Genomic DNA, 17,502 nt, shown 5'->3' on the forward strand with positions numbered 1-17,502 from the left:
TAAATAATGGGAAATAAATTTCCAAAGCTAATGAAAGCCAGGAGATTTCATATGGAAAGGACCCATAGTACTAAGCAGGATGAATAAATGTGTATACATCTTGGAGAGGATACAGAATTTCAAGGTTAATGAAATTAACAACTTTCAGAGAGAAGTAAGGTATTTGCAGAATTAGATCCAGATCAGCATCACAATTTGTATCTAGAATTCTAAATCTGACCCACACTGTCAAACATTAGGGTAAAATGAAACAATTTTCAGGTATGCAAGGATTGAGGAAGTTTATCTCTTGACTATCCTTTTTGAAATAAAATGACTAGAGATCATGCTTCAGCAAAATTAAAAAAAAAAAAAAGCCAAGAGGAGATATCATGGGATCTAAAAAAAAAAAAAAAAATGAGTGAGGGAGTTATAGGAGTACAAAGAGGAAAAAATGGGAAAATCCTAGGATTCAACAGGCCTAGAAAATAGTTCCTAATGAGAAGTCAGTTCATAAAGAATGTCTTCAAGAATCTCTTTTAACTATATGTATATCCTCATCCAAATGGTGGGGATTCAACAGATATAGTTTAAGATTAATAAATCAAGTAATAAGAGTCTTGGTGATAACTGCAGGAATTGAATTCTTGTATCAGAGTATTGGTAAAAGAAAATTTTTCTTTTATCCGTAGGCTTTGGAGAATTAAATGAACCATAGGTTTGGTGAAACAAAATGCAGTCTTTAGTTTCTTTACATGTTTGTGTGTAGGTATAGGACATTTGTTAGAACTACATTGATAAAGACCCAGAATGGACACTGTATAAGTAAATAGATAGTAGTTATTTAATTAATCTTTCTCTTGCAGGAAAATAATATATAATTTGCTTTTAGCTCTAAATACCTTCCTTCCAGTCTTCATGCCTTCTATTTCAATCCTATATGTTAGATGCTAGAGAATACAAAGAAGTGCAAAACATAATCCCTTTCTTCAAGGAGCTTAAGGCATCTAGTTAGGAAGATAAAAATATAACCCATGTAAAAAATAAATTAAAAGCAGTAAAGAAATACAAAATAAATAATACAGACAATAAGTGTTATCAAAGGTTTTATTTAGGAGTTGAACTGGACCTTATAGGATAATAAGGGAAGAGGAGTAGAGTGAGTTTTGTTGACAGACTGTGGTAGGGAGAGGGGCGAGTAATGTGTCATGTGCCTAAATGTCTAGAGTCAAGAAAGTGAGAGTTGTGAACACAGGAGAAGTAATAGACCAACCTAGAGCAGAGGTACCTTGTTTGGGAGACAAGAGAAAATAAAATATTGGGTAGGTCAGAGTCAGATTTTGGTGAACTTTAACTTTGAAACTGGACTTTTTCCTTTAGTCAGTGAAAAATCTGACAGCTTTTAAAATTGGACATTAATCAGTATAAGGTGATTTAATAGGTGAATCTAGTTGAGCTGTCTTGGATGGGTTTAAAGGGAAGTAGGAAGTGTGCCGGGTGGGAGAGTGATTACAGGAGTCTCAATATAACATGGTAAAAGTGGTTACTAAAGGAAGGAATGGATAAAATTATAACTGACAAGAATGAGAAACAGGATATGTGGCATGGCATGGATCTTTCATAATATCTAGTTCAAAACCCGTAGTTAAAAATGAAGTGGTCAATATAGAAAGGTTAAATGACTTAACTAGTTATATTACCTTGTAGCAAAGCTATGACTAGAACTCATGTCCATCTTTCAAAAGAACTTTAAGGTTCATTCAACAGATAATTATTGAGAACTATTATGTGCCAGGATCTAATAAAGATGTACTTCTAGGGTTTAATTTTTAAATTTCTTATCCTTGTTCTTTATGTAAGATAGGAGGTGGCACATACAGCCCACAGGCCAACCATCTGTTTTTATAAGTAGTTTTATTGGAACATAGTCACACTCATTGGTATATATTATCTATGGCTGCTTTGGTACTGCAATGCAGAACTTGGAAGTTGCAATAGGATGGAGTATCCTATAGGCCTAAAATATTTACTATCTGATCCTTGAAGAATAGGTTTTCTGATTCCTGATGTGCAACAGTAACATGTTCCCCAAAGTTTTACACTCAGTTAAGTGTTATTAGTTTCAGTATCCCTTCTATACCATTTCCCACCCCTATTCCTTGTTTTTTGGTTTATTGTTTTATTTATATATGTATATATATATACACATACATATACATATATACATATATGTAAATAACAGACATTTTTATAAATATATATATATTATTGATTTTTAGAGAGAGAGGAAGGGAGAGGGAAAGAGAGATAGAAACATCGATGAGAGAGACACATTGACTGCTGCCTCCTGCATGGCCCCCACTGAGGATCGAGTCCCCAACCCGGCATGTGCCCTGACCAGGAATTGAACTGGCGACTGCTTGGTCCATGGATCCATGGGTCCATGCTCACCACTGAGCCACACCAGCTGGGCTGGTTTATTGTTTTTTTATGTTTTGTTTTTTGTAAAAATGAGATGTATGTGTGTTGTCTTGTTTTGTCTTTTTCTTACACAAAAGGTAGCATACTATGTGTGTTCTTTCATGCTTTGCTTTTTCATTTAACAACATTTTCTTGGTATCAGTTCTTAGAGATCTTTGTCATTCTTTATTATAGCCACATAGAATTACAACGGGTATATGTGCTACAATTTATTCTCTGCTTAGACAAGACATCTAGGTAGTTTCCAATATTTACAATTTCAAATAATGCTGCACCTTGTACAGTATTTTTATATTACTGAAAGTGTGTGTTCAGGGTAAATACCAAGAAGTGAGAATGCTGGGTTAAAGGGTAAATTGTGTGTGTGTGTGTGTGTATGTGTGTGTGTGTGTGTGTGTGTGTGAGAGAGAGAGAGAGAGAGAGAGAGAGAGAGAGAGAGAGAGATTGCCAAATTCCCTGCCATAAGGATTGTATCATTTTTGTTGTTGTAAATCCTCACCTGAGGATATTTTTCCCAGTGATATTTAGAGAGGGGAAAGGAGAGGGAAGGAGGGGAGAGAGGAGAGAGAAATATCTATGTGAGAGACACATATCAATTGGTTGCCTCCTGCACATGCTCCGACTGAGACTGAGGATTGAACCTGCAACCCAGGTATGTGCTGGTGACCGGGAATCGAAGCCACAACCCTTTGGTGCTCAGGCTTGCTCTAAACATTGAGCTATGCAGGCCAGGGTGGATTGTATCACTTTGTATTACCACCAGCAGTATGAATGAACTAGTTTGTCCACAAGGGTTACTAACTTAATTGTGCCAAGTAATGACATTAAAACATCCTTCCCAGCCCTGGCTGGTATGGCTCAGTTGATTGGGCGTCATCCCATTCACCAAAAGGTTGCAGGTTCATTTCCAGTCAGGGCACATGCCTCGTTATGGGCTCAATCCTCAGTAGGGGCCTTGCAGGAGGCAGCTGATTGATGTTTCTCTCTCCTTCTCTCCAAAAATTAGTAAAAAAATATTTTTTAGAAATCCCTTCCATCTGTCATCACCATCATTTCAAAAAAGAAAGGCCATTTTACAAGGGAAAAAAGACATAATCAAAATAAAGATTAGAACAGCTCTCTAAATTTAAATTCAGTAAATATAGCTCTTATTGTGATTCTTTTTACCTTTTTACTGAAGACAGATGCATCTCTACCTTGTAATCAGAGGGAACGTTTTAAAATTTTAAACCTGATTATGTCTCTCCTTTTACTTGAAACAGGACTTTCCACTACTCCTCAGATCTTAACATGGCTTATCATGGCCTGTAGGTATATGTGTGATCTCAGCCCTACATCTCCAGCCACTTTGGCCTTGTTTTAATCCTTTCAGTATGCCAAGTTCTCTCTCATGGGGCCTTTGCATATGCTACTTTGCTTGCCACCTTAAAGAAATAGACATGACAAAACACACACACACACACACAACCACGTTCTTATCTTGGCTCTACTTTAACTTGTTATGTGACCATATGCATGTTACATACCCTTTTAGTTCTTCAGTTTCCTCAACCTAAGTAAGGTGAGGTAGTTGTTTCAGATGACTTCTAGGGTCTTTTACTTCTAAATCTTAAATTTACTAGAAGCCATTTTGATAGGAAGATAACAGAATTCAGAACATTCACCCTGTAGGTATTAATTGTAACTTGACTATAAGTATATAATACGTATTTGTTTTTCATTCATAATATTAACTTAAACTTTTAATTGTTTTCAAAAATTACTTGATTGAATCTATATACGTAAAGAAGGTTTTGAGTTTGAAAACTAATTATTAAATTCGTTAATTGTTTCTGCTTCTGGGATCCTATCTTTTGGTTTCTGTTTTTGCCATTGCCATTGCACAAAGTGATGAGAGAGCAGTTATTGGAGTAAATTTTTTTGAGAGAGGGAAGAAAGGGAAAGGCTTGGTAGAGAAGTTTTCTTGAAGTTAATTTTGTATTCTTTTACTATCCTGCTCTATTGCCCTATTTAAATGATATTCTTTGTACTTTTATAAAATTGACTGTTAGAAATGCATAGCAGACATCAGGTAAAAAAAGAAAGATGAAAAAAGAGGTAAAATAGATATTTGAGAATTAGTGGTTTTAGGATTATGTATATATTGATCTCTGGAAAGTTTTGCTAATTAAATATTGTGGATAATTAAATATTCATATTGATTTAAATATATTCTGTGACCTTAATTTTGTCCACTAGTCCTTTTTAATTTGGAATTTGTTTCTTAGAAGCTATGATATAAATTGATAAATTTGGTTTCCAGGCCAGCCAAAAGAGCTTTTTAAAAACAATTTACCTTAGGACTACCTTCATCTACTAGTGAACACTGTTTATAAAATTTTCTATATAAAATTTTTTTCACAACTAAAAAAAGCACTAGGTCACATCTTCCTTCATTTGTGACATCAGGTTGGATTGACATGCAGGTACTAAAGTAGTTTGGATGTTAGGAGGTAGTAAAGGTTCTGCCAGGCAATAATAACTTAATATATTGACAAAAGACCAGGTACCTGGTTCATCAGGGGTCCGAATTGCAGGACCAAAAAGCTATTGCTTCACTCTCTTGCTAGTTCCACACCATTCATAAATTAAATGTTTCTCAGTTGGGGAGATGAAGATTGCTGATGTTCTATTTTGTATTTTCTATTCCTCAACTGAGTGACTAATTGTTTAAAATACCAATATCTATAATTAGGATTTATACCTCTAATTTGCTTTTAGTATTTTGAGTGTAGAATATAAAGTCAGAACTCCTTGATAAAATAGTATCTTAAGTTTCTTTAAATTTTCTGTGGATGTATTATGTACAATGCATATATTTTCATACATTCTTTTGGTAAACTAGTTACTTGGTATTTTCTCAGAAAAGATAATTTCTAAGTTCAGAACCAATCATTAGGAAAGCTATTTTTCACACTTCAGAAATGTTCTCATCTTAACTCTGTTCCTCTGAAGAGAGTTAATATAAAAAGAAAGATTAAATCATCTTTTATAAAGATGTTAAAAACAGCCCCAGCCGGTTTGGCTCAGCAGTTAGAGCATCAGCCTGCAGACCAAAGAGTCATGGGTTTGATTCTGGAGTTGTGCAGGAGGCAACCAATTGATGTTTCTCTCTCACACTGGTATTTTTTTTCTCTCTCTCTCCTCCCTCTCACTCTGTCTGAAAATAAATAGAAAAAAATCCTTGGTTAAGGATTTAAAAAAAAAAAAAAGATGTTGAAAACAGTGGCCACCATTTTTTTGGAAGAAGTCTTGGTACTGTTACTTTAAGGTAACAAAAAGTAAACTTTTCAGAGTTTTATTAATATAGATTTTTCTGGGTAAAGGAGAAAGAGAAAAGTCTAGGAATATATAATTTTATAATTTACCTTAAAGTGCAGCTCTAACAAAGGAAATAACTTTAGTACTTCTTCTGTCCCTGTAGGTAAGATTTACCCAGGACTTGAAGTTCTAAATGTGAAAACTAATATTTGATAATGTTCTATATTTCTTTGTGAAGAATCTTATAAAACTTTTTTATTTGTCTTCCTGTTGACAAGGGGGCAACAAAAATTTCACCAATGAGTGCAGTGATAAACTATCTGATGACTGTTTCGTTTGTATATATATTATTTTAATCCTCACCCGAGGACACATTTTCACTGAGAGAAAGAGGGAGAGAGAAACATCTATCAGCTGCCTCCTCTACATGCCCCGACTGGGGATGGAACCTGCTACCTTTTGGTGTACGGGACAATACTGAAACCAACACAGCCACCTGGCCATGGCTAATTTGCTTGCATTTTAAATTTTGTATGCTTTGAGATCTTGCTATCTTGCTCACAAATCTGTAGCCCAGGGAAGGCTCTGAGGAATATTTCAACAAACTGCCACCCCTTTCCTCCACATCAGTAAGTTGTTACTTGCTTTTCAACTCAAAAACATACAGGATGGGGTAAAACTAGGTTTACAGTTGTTTCTATGAAAAATAATCCAATAATTAATAATACAAGAATAGCCCTGGCCGGTTTGGCTCAGGGGTTGGAGTGTCGGCCTGCGGACCAGAGAGGCCCATGTTCAGTTCCCACTAAAGGCATGTACCTTGGTTGCAGTTTGGCCACCGCCCTGGTTGGGGTTGTGTGGGTGGTGACCACTCAGTGTCTCTCTCTCACGTCAATGTTTGTCTCTCTCTTCTTTCCTCTCTCCCTCCCGCTCTATCTCAAGATAAATGCAAAAATGTCCTCAAGTGAAGATAAAAATAATAATCATACAAGAATAAACTGTGTTTTGCCTACTCACAACTGTAAACCTACTTTTGCCCCATTCTGTATGTTTAGAATGCTAAATGTATTTGTTTTCCAAAGGGTGATATCAGCTAAAAGTACTTTGGAGTCAATTAAAGAAAACATGTTTACAGCATATATACTTCTTTTTGTATATAAAAGACCATGCTTAATTTCTTCACTAGTTTTTATTTTTTTTAAGGATTTATCTTCCTTTAGAGTTATTTAAAGGAAACCGTGGTTCCCCACTATTATTTTATTGAAAATGGGTTTACTTCTCTAACAAATGACTATGATTCTTCTGAAACCATTGCATCACAAACCCAGAGAAGAGCAAAAATCAAATTTAAATCTTAAGAGGATTTGTCCAAAATTGTATTCTTGAAATAGTAAGATGTAAAAAGCAGATAGATTGAATACTGAATTGAAATTAATTATATATCTTTTTTTTTCAAATGAAAAACATTTTTTAAGTTAACTTTGGGGAACTGCTTGAATTTGAAAATAAAGATATGTTGGAAAAGGAAAAAGTTTCAGTGTAGTTGGTACATCATATCTAAATTATAACTCAAAGCAATGCCTTTTTTATATTTAGTGAAATGAATGTAGTTGTATTTAGTTATTTGGCCCTGTAGTTTTGCTGCTTTTTATGTAAGGACCTATATCACTTTATAAATTATTTTGAAATACAGTAACATTTTGACAACTTGAAATATTTCCAGCTATTCATTATTTGGTTTTAAATGAACAAAAGATGGAAGGGAAGTAATACATACATTGATTACAAGTGCCAAGTATTGTGTTTTATTCTCACTATTTATGGTGTTTCTCTAACCTAAATACAAGTTATTTAGTGTGACATAAATATACCTTTAAAATGTTTTTTTAGTGGTATTTTATTTTTTGAACATATAGCAAAATAACATTTAGTTTTTTCTTAATTTTTGTGGCATATATCATTTTGAAATTGGGTGCTGTGAAAGTCAGAAGATGGGTCAAATAGTAATTTTAAAGCATGCTGTACTTTAGTTATATAGCATGTGCTTTTTATGAATTACATGTAAATACAAAATCCTTAATATTTTCTTTAAGTGTAACTGCTCAAGATCCTCAAATAGTGTCAGTATGCCGTTTTTCTACAGAAGACATTTTTAGCTACTTTTTGAAAAATACTCCAAAAACGCTTATTGATTATTTCAAATTACTCTCTAATATCATTTATGTTATTATAGTATAGGAAACATGATTAGTAGTTTCAATTCAAATGAAACAGAAATTAGATATATGATGAATAAAAACATTATTTAAAACGTTTAATATTTGTACATCACTTAGTATAAAATTGCTAAGAATTTCAAAGACAGTACAGATGGTCACCACATGATTTAAGTCATAATCACTTTTAGACTTTGAACAACTTTTTAAGGGGATTTTTTAATGAAGAGGAAGGTACAAATCAAAATGGCTAAGAAAAATAAATTGGCGTATATACAGGAATAGAATACATTTGAATGCTTAACACATTGAATACAACTTTTTTTTTAATACTAAAAACTTTAAAATGTCCACATGCTTATTTTCTTTTCGAGGTGGAGAAAAACTTTTTCAAGAAAACTTTTCACAGTTGAAGGAACTTGTGGGCTCTGTTCCAGAGAAGTTCCAGGGGCTTTATTTCAGGCAGCTTATATTGTAGATTCATTGTCAAATATCTTAGTTTTTAAGGTCTGTAGGTTATGTTGAATAAAGTTCTCTGTGCCTTGAACTTCAGAGAATCTGGAGTCATTTCTCCGAGAAGACCAGTTTTTCATTTTTATTGAATTCTGAATTGTGTCTGATGTGAAGTAGTAAACTATTGGGTCAAAGCAACAGTTTGAAACAGCAATGCAGAGAGTGATTGGGTACATGGTCCTTACTGCTGCCACTGCTGAGCAGTTAACAAATGTCTGTGTTCTCATAAGAGAATATAAAATAAGGTTGATATTATAAGGCACAAAACAGAAACAAAATATTACCAAATGTACAAAAATCATTCTTAAAACTTTAGTTTTGTTTATTTTGCTTCTACTTAATGTAACAGGTTTATTTAAAGTTCTTAGCACCATACTAGAACAAGTTACATTTAAAATAAGAGGAATAAAAAATCCCACTATTTCAATGAAAATTACAATCCTTGAAAGGTAGGTTTTCCATGTGGCTTCTGGAAAATTTTCAAAGCAGGCTTCTGAGGTACTATTACCCCGAGAGTTTGTAGACTGAAAGAAAACTGCTGGTGCACTTCCTCCCATCACAGTTAACCACACAGCAATGCAAACGATTTTTGCATTTCGTTTGGTTCTTAGAGTCTTTGACTTAAATGGGTAGACAATTGCCAGGAATCGATCTACACTAATGCAGGTTAAGAACAGAATGCTTCCATACATGTTGGTATAAAACAGCATCACTGAAATTTTACAAAGTAAATCTCCAAATGGCCAATTTCGTGTTGCAAAGTAAAAAATCCTGAAGGGTAGAGTAAAAACGAAAAGCAAGTCTGACATTGCTAAATTGATCATGTACGTTGTAGTTTCATTTCGCACTTTGAGGGTGCAGATGAAAATATATATGGCAACACAGTTGGCTATTAACCCAAGCACAAACACCATACTAAACATGCACCCATACAAAGTGTACTTAAAGGAGTCATCATAGGAGCATTGGGAGCTGTTATTGCTTACCATTATAAAGGCACGGTCAGCTTACTGTATTGAAGTCCTTTGGTCAGCAGCAGGCTCCTTTGATATTCAGATTTTGACCAGTTTAAAACCCCCAGTGTATTTGCAAATCCTTTGGATCTTTGGGTGGTTTTATAAATATTTCCTTTTTCTCCAGAATCTCCAAAAGAAACATGAAATTTGTTGCTGTAAAGTTTGTACTTGGTTCTTCAACAGGAGAATAGTCTCATTTTCTAGCCTCCAGAAAATCTTTGAATCCAGGGCTTGTTAGGCGACGAGCAACCTTTAAAAAATGTAGTCAGTGAAGCCAATCCATTGGGTTATAAATTGTAAAGAAACGCCGTGTTCTGAGACAGAATAAATCTACTTGGTAAAGTTGTAATTTCAGTGATCAGGATGATAATTCCAAAATTAAAGTTTCTTTGTGCTCCAGAATGTTTAAGCAAAAGGTAGCGATTTTATTTTGCTTTTCATTGCAGACTTTCAGAGACTTAAACATTCCCAATTTGGTCTCATTTACTTCTTGCTTTTTTTAAATGAAGTTTTCCTTTTCGTTATTCCGGTAGTGGATTCCAGATGGTGGTAAGCAGAGGAGGCTTTTAAATGTTCCGAAATAAATTCCTAAGCGTGTTAGCTCTTGCTGAACGAGGCCTTTTCCTCCATTGCCAGCAGGATTGTGTGATGGACTTTCTCTGAAGTAAAAAATCAAGGCTTGCTAGATTTGTAATATGACATCACAGGAAGAAGAGGCTGGGCTTGGACAAAGAAAGGTTTCCGCCCAGTTTGTTTGCAGTTCTTGAATCTGATAATGTGTCTGCTGAAGATATACCTAGGAGGCTTGCAAATGGTCACTCATCTGGCCATTAACTCTTTTTATGTAGAAATGCTACCTCTAAGGAAGTTTTCTTTCTTTTCTTTCCTTTTATTCTTCTGGTAGTAATAATTGAAAGGGAAAAAATCAGTGTTAAGCCTGTTTCTCTTACTTGTTTGCTTTTGTATTTAGGATATGACTTTTTTTGGTTTTAGAAATAAAATGTATGAGTATATATTGCTAAATTGAAATTGTTAGTGATATCTTAATACAGCATTTAAAAAAACTAATGACTGAAAGAGAGCATAATCTTCAGGTGTATCAAGGATTTGATTGAGAGCCCAACACTAGTTTTGCCACTCTTGGATTCTGTTTTCCATAATTGTTCCTCAAGACTTAATTTAATTTAATTGGTATGATTGTGAATGGCTCCAATCCCGGATGTCTTTAGTTTTTGATAAACAATTTTTAACATTCTTTGCTCTTTTCCATGAAACTGAATTAATATTCGAGAGCACATTCTATTTTTAAATTACTACGTTCACTAAAGAATAAATTTTAAAATGTTTGTTTTGTGTGGTTTTAATCTTATGCATAGAATTAAATTGCATCTTTTCAAACAAATTTTGTTTTCTTTCAGCCAGCCCTCCCCTTACCCTCTTAATATGACATTAACTATATTTTGGAATATGGTTCAAATTTGTCTTTATGCAAAACTGCTATGAGGGATTTCTCTATATACTTATATTTAAAGTAGACTTATTTTTTTAAAGCCCAAAGAAATTGGAAGAAGAAAGTATGTGTGTGATGGGGATAGTTGAATGTAGATGTTATTTCCTCAAGACTGAAGATACCACAACCTCTGGACACACACGTGTTTTTCTTATTTTAAGTTATATTTTTCAGAAAAGGCTAGATCCAGCTATGTTTTGCTGATGTTATTTTATAGTTTGGTTCCATTGAGGATTAAACTCTTCTTTTGATATCAATTAAGGAAGTAGAGGGAATTTAAGAGCAATTTATTTTCCTTTTTAAATTAGTTAGCTAATTTGAAAATAGTATGTGAAAAAAATAAAAATAATACATTGCCGTAACATATTTTATGCTGATTTTGTACCTTTTTAATTTGAGCTACACTCAGTGACTTTTGTTGTTTGTTGATGAATCCCTCTTGAATTGTAATCTGTTTTGTTTTTACTGAGAAATTAATCTATAATAAAGTAAAACAAAAATATGACTATTATAATCAATAAACTTAAAACTTTAAAGGACTGAACTTCTTTGTATGGCATTGGTATGGAAAAATGGTAGTGTGTGTGTTCATATAGAAGCAGGATACTTTGAGTAAAGAGTAATGAGAAAAAAGGAGTTAATAAGCTTGTATTTTCAAAAGAAAAATTTTTTGTATAGTTTCTTAGTAATCTACATTCAAATTCATAATCTCCTTGTTAGTCATTATTAAATAATGAAATTTAAGCATTTATACACCCTGACCTTGTTTACTTACACTTTCATTTTGAATATGGCATTTTCTCAAAGAATTAAAGTGAATTAATTCTTCATTAGACTTCTTCCACATATTAATATTGTTATTCACCTGACTTCTTATTCACTTATTCATTTTTAGTTTTTCTCATGTGTGAGTTATTGGTGCTTAAACATGTATAGATTACTATTTGTTAAATTAAGCTTTTTGTTACTATCAGCTAACTTTTACACAATGCCTGACCCATCGTAGATACTTATGTGTTTGCTAATGAATGAATCATATCAGTAAGCCTAAATTTTGTTAAAAGTTATCTCTACTGAGGAAGATCAATAGCAGAAAGGCTGTTTTTTTTTCAACAGGGAAGAAAAATTATTGAAAGCTGGATTTTTTGAGATATTTAATTAAGGGACCAAAGTGAAATGAGAAACCTTGAAAATTTTTTAGGTTAGGATTTGAAAAATATAGAGTAGCTATTTATAAGGGAAGTTAAATAAATCCAGGGACTCGAATATATTTAATAGATGCTTTGTGTTTGATACATTCAGACCAAACTGTTATTTTAATGTGAGGTTAGTACATTTCTGAAAAAGTTAATTCTGAATCAGCTTGTTTCTTGTATGGGGTTTTTAGGGAGTATAATAACAGGTACAGCTGATTTGAAATGTAGTGAATGTTATTATGTAACTCATTACTTTTCAAATTTTAATTACATCAAAAAACCAGATAAATTATAAACTAGCCTGTAAAGTAGATGCTTTTATTAATTACTGCAGTAATGGTATAAGTCATTTATTTAGTTACTGCAGTAATGGTATAAGTCATTTATACCATTACATTAGTCATATTCACTAATTTTTATCAGCTTGAGAGACAGTAGCATTCTATTAGTTAACCATTAGAAGTTTAAGGATTTGGGTAACTTCTGAGTTCTTGACTAAATTTCTGCTATAACTGTGGCTTTGAGGAGGCAAAAAATCTGATTTTTGTGTGCCTGGTTCAAATTAGGTTTATAATAATGTTTGTTGAATGAATAAATGTTTATTGAATACCCACTATAAATAAACTGGGCTCCTCAGCCATTCTTTTTTTCTCTGATATTTCACACTGGTCATTTCTAACCTTGATAGTGTATCAGCTTTATCTTGGCCCCTCTCTTTCTCTCACTGCCCTTCTGAACTCACCCCGTTCACTCTTGCTTGTGTGGTTGCTGTGATGTCTTGTCTTTTCATTTCCAGCCCCACCTTTCCAGTTTTCCCCTGCCATACTGTCACAGAGCAGCTCATGGACGAACCAGCTAACTACTTATTCATTTATACCCTTCTTGCTTTCAAAAAGAATTTAAAACATTATAATTTTGAAACCGTCAAAACTGATGGAACTAAACATGTAAGATTTTAGGATTTTATTGTATGAAATAATACCTAAATTTTCAAAGTTTAAAAATCATTGTAGAACAGTTAAAAATTTAAGTGAGAAATGTGAGAGAAACTGTTCTAAACATTAGTCATATTCACTATTCTATAAAGTATTTATTTTGAACAAAATGAACGTTTCCAAAAGGCAAAAAAAAAAAAACATTAAGCACAAATTTATAACAAATTAGTAAAAGAATAAAAGCCAACAAAAGTGGGAAAAACAATGTGTAAGATGATGTTACAAAAATCTAGATTGCGTTTGACACAAAACAAAAAGGGAAAATATATGGGTTATGTGGTTTGAATTTAATGAAAGAAAACATTCCAGAGTGTCAGTGGAAAAACTTTTCTTTCCTTTATCTGAGAAATACATTGTGACTCTTTACACATGAACCATTTAATGACCACTATAGATTGTTTTCTTCTGGCAGTATACATGCCATTTTTTATTGGTCCTCAATTCAGGAAAAGCAGTCAATGTCAAAGTGTGGTTCTGGGAAAACATTTATTGGTAGATTAATGTAGTCCAATTATTTTTATTTTATTTTATTTTTTTTTTAATCCTCACCCGAGGATATTTTTTCCATTTTTTTGTACAGATAGAGTGGGAGGGAGGGAGAGGAAGGGAGAGAGAGAGAGAAACATCGACGTGAAGGGACACATCGAGTGGCTGCCACCCGCACGACCAACCAAGGCCGGGGACAAACTGCAACCAAAGTACGTGCCCTTAGCGGGAACCGAACCCGGGTCTCTCTGGACCGCAGGCTGACGCTCTAACCGCTGAGCCAAACTGGCCAGGGCCGTAGTCCAATTATATAGTAATTTAGTTTAATGCTGGGACAAGATAGTGTAGTGCAAAGGCTCTTGACTTGAGGACCTTGAAATCTCTGTAACCCTCATTGTACATTCCCCCAATGATTGGGCCCATGGCATTGATGAGATTGTCAAATAAGACTTGGCTAAAAATAGGTAAGACACCACAGTTCTGAAGAAATAAAGATTAGAAAAATCCTGTAGGTGATTTCTTTGAAATATCTAGAAATTGCTGAAAAATTTGAAAGTTTTTCTCTGTGGGTAGAAGAAATCTAGACCATTAGTTGCTAGTGCAGATTCTTTGTGAATGAAGTAAAATAATTGTGTGTATAGGCAATAATAAAACGTAAATCTATAATTATTATTTTTACTCCTCACCCGAGGATACTTTACCATCAGTATTTTAGAGAAAGTTGGAGGGAGAGAGAAACATTGATGTGAGAGAGACACATCAATTGGCTGCCTCCCGCATGACCCTGGCCGGGGCCAGGAATCAAACCTGCAACTGAGGTACATGCCCTTGACCAGGAATCGAACTTGAGACTCTGGCCCGCAGGCTGACACTCTAACCACTGAGCCAAACTGGCCAAGGCTAAACCTGTAATTTTTTATTTAAAACAGGGAAGTATAAAAGTTTGTGAAAAAAACACAGGCAGAGAATTGGAGACAATGTACAATCACTTGATTTTTCTAAGTTTCTGGCTCTTTGGCTGTAAAATGAGGGAGCTGGACCCCCTCAAGGTTCCTTTCTGCTTCTGTAGCTGATTCTGATTCTTTGAATACTCTGAATGCTTAAGCTGCTAATCTGTTTTTTTCACTCTTAGGCATAACAATCAACGAGTCACTTTTCATTCTTTGTGTTTAAGAATATGTATTTAATTTTGAAACCAGATCGCGCAAGAAATATTCTTTGCTTAACCCAAGAATCTCATAACAAGAATTTTGTTCATATTTTATTATACTGTAAAGATAAAACATTTAAAAAAGTTTTTTCTTTATATTTTTATAGCATTCTTTAAAAGACCTTTCCTTTCCAAAATACAAGTAAGATGTCATGCTCTTTTACAATAAGATTTATCAAAGAGGAATTGATCACAACTTTAAAGGAGCCTTTCATTAAACATTTTCATGGCCATAATTGGACTTGTACCTAAAATAACATTGAGAATAAATATGAGATATATGAAAAAATTGGATGAGAGAATATATGAAACTTAAACTACATAAATTTGTTCAACTCCAAATGGAAGTGTGGAAGAGTAAAATTTAAAAATGTAACAAAAATATTCAAAACTTATTTTACTTATTTTGAGTGCAGCAAGTGTTTGCCATGATGAGATGTAGCCCTTCAAGGTTATTTTCCATCTCAAATTTACACTTAATGAAAAAAAAAAGTATTTTCATTTTGTATGCTTCCTGTTATGATACATTTTCTGTTTAAGTTTAGAATTGAACAGAACTTTTGCAGTTTGAGAAATGAGCATTGTTTATTTATGTTGATAGAATGTATTTATTTTATAGAAAAAGATCTTTTGGCCTAACAGGAAAATTTATTAAATTCTAGACAAACTTAGTATTTCTATAAGTATTCTACACTGATATCATTTGAAAATGATTTACCTTTCGATCATTACTGCAAACACTTAACTCTTTCTGTCACTCTTTACCCAAGTTCAGAGAGTTGATTAAACTAGCTTGTAGGGTTCATAGCAAAGTAAAAGTGGATGGGAATGATGGTTGCAGTAGGTACAAGCAAAGAGGGTAGTGGAAATTAAGAGGAGCAGGAATGTTGTTGTAGTGTAAAACTTAAAACTTGAGTAAATATGTTTATCACTGCCAACACTTAAATTGTTTGTACATAATGATGATGAGAGTCAACCAAGTCAGTTAAAGGGCCTCCAGAGGAAGTGATGTCTAAGTAGCCTTTAAAGCTGAATAAAGATTTAAAATATCAAGTCCTGAAGGCTAGAGCCATGCCTGGTAATGATGTCCTAATATAATGCCAGTAGTTAGTCACATTGTCTTTCTCAGCCGAACACAAAGAAAATTATTTAAGTGACTATTTTCTCAATTCTCTCAAGGATGCTACATAATTAGAGAATTTGTCACACGCAGTACAGGCTTTGGTTTATAAAGGCTTAATTTGGTTATAAAATCCAGTTGAAGGCTAGGAGGATTGTAGTTTTCAAAATCTTTCACCTACTTTGGAAGCAGCAAGGGGTAGTGAAAAAACAACACTACTAGGTATTTGAGTGACTTAGATTCTAGTCCCAGCTGTGCTACTAAAAATTAATGGGACCTTCAGTAAATAATTTAACTTCTCTATTGTGTAGTTGTAGAAGGAGAGTACTGGACTACCCTTATGTTTCTGTCTAACTTAATCTTCACACTAATTTTAATGACAGCATGTATTGTCTCAGTTTTATAGATTATGAAACTGAAATTTAGAGAAGTTGTGACTTTCCTAGGATTACCAAGGGATTAAATGATGGAGAATGATGAAGCCAGAACTAGATACTAGGTCCTCATGTTTGTCAAATTGAAGAATACAATTCAGCCCTGGCCGGTTTTGCTCAGTGGTTAGAGCATTGGCCTGTGGTCCAGAGAGATCCAGCTTCAGTTCCCGCTAAGGGCATGTGCCTCAGTTGCAGTTTGTCCCCGGCCCTGGTTGGGTCATGTGGGTGGCAACCACTCAATGTGTCCCTTTCATGTCGATGTTTCTCTCTCTTTCTCTCTCCCTCCCACTCTATCTGAACAAAAAATGAAAAATATGTCCTCGGGTGAAGATTAAAAAAGAATACAATTCATTGAGTGCATGGGAAGCTAGAACTAGAATTCTAGTTTCCTGGCATCTAGTCAAGTTTTCCCACTATAGAAGGTATCTTCTGATCTTTTTCTTACATAAAATAAGAAAAACTTGGTTCATAGCTTAGGTGACTATTAAACAAACAAGAATTTTGTTTTGATATATATATATATATATATATATATATATATATATATATATATGCTATGGAGACATTGAAACACTAAATTCTAAAATAATAAAATAAATTTAACCTAAATCTTAGGGGTTTTCATTTCTCTTTAGATTAAAATCATACGGCAACCTTGCTTAATTTTTAGCTTCATCTTTATTTATTAAATAAAAATGGTTAGCATTAGGAAGAGTGCTGGCCCACATTTTATACAGAGGAAGGAAATATTTCTGCTTCTTTCAAATAATTAGAACATAGGTTTTCTGTGAATAGTAAATTTAACATTTCCCAGCAGTGTTTATTCAGAAATCGAGGTACTCCTCAGTTTATGTCTGCAAGTATTTATTAACTTTCTTTTACCCATTATTGAGGGGTGGAGATAGGGAAGGATTGCTCTCAGGATGTTCCTAGAAAGCTAAATACTTGTGGCTAGAAAGCTATTGTTTTATATACCTGAGTTATTTTGTTCCCAGCAATGAAATTGTATGCATATTAAAAGCTAAGTATATTGCCTGGCTGGTGTG

The 17,502-nt window shown here is 33.7% G+C and overlaps 2 protein-coding genes across 13 annotated transcripts in view; one reads left to right on the top strand and one right to left on the bottom strand.

Moving 5' to 3' along the window:
• RB1 (RB transcriptional corepressor 1) overlaps positions 1 to 17,502 on the top strand; it is a 191,783-nt gene that overhangs the window by 115,871 nt on the left and 58,410 nt on the right. The gene's annotated exons all lie outside the window — the stretch shown is intronic.
• On the bottom strand, positions 8,337 to 10,008 carry LPAR6 (lysophosphatidic acid receptor 6). Its single transcript, XM_036249870.1, has one exon. It carries the CDS (start codon positions 9,476 to 9,478, stop codon positions 8,444 to 8,446), a length of 1,035 nt encoding a protein of 344 aa, XP_036105763.1. The 5' UTR covers positions 9,479 to 10,008; the 3' UTR covers positions 8,337 to 8,443.

The sequence above is a fragment of the Molossus molossus genome, unplaced genomic scaffold, assembly GCF_014108415.1.
Source record: "Molossus molossus isolate mMolMol1 unplaced genomic scaffold, mMolMol1.p scaffold_m16_p_9, whole genome shotgun sequence".
Taxonomy (NCBI): domain Eukaryota; kingdom Metazoa; phylum Chordata; class Mammalia; order Chiroptera; family Molossidae; genus Molossus; species Molossus molossus.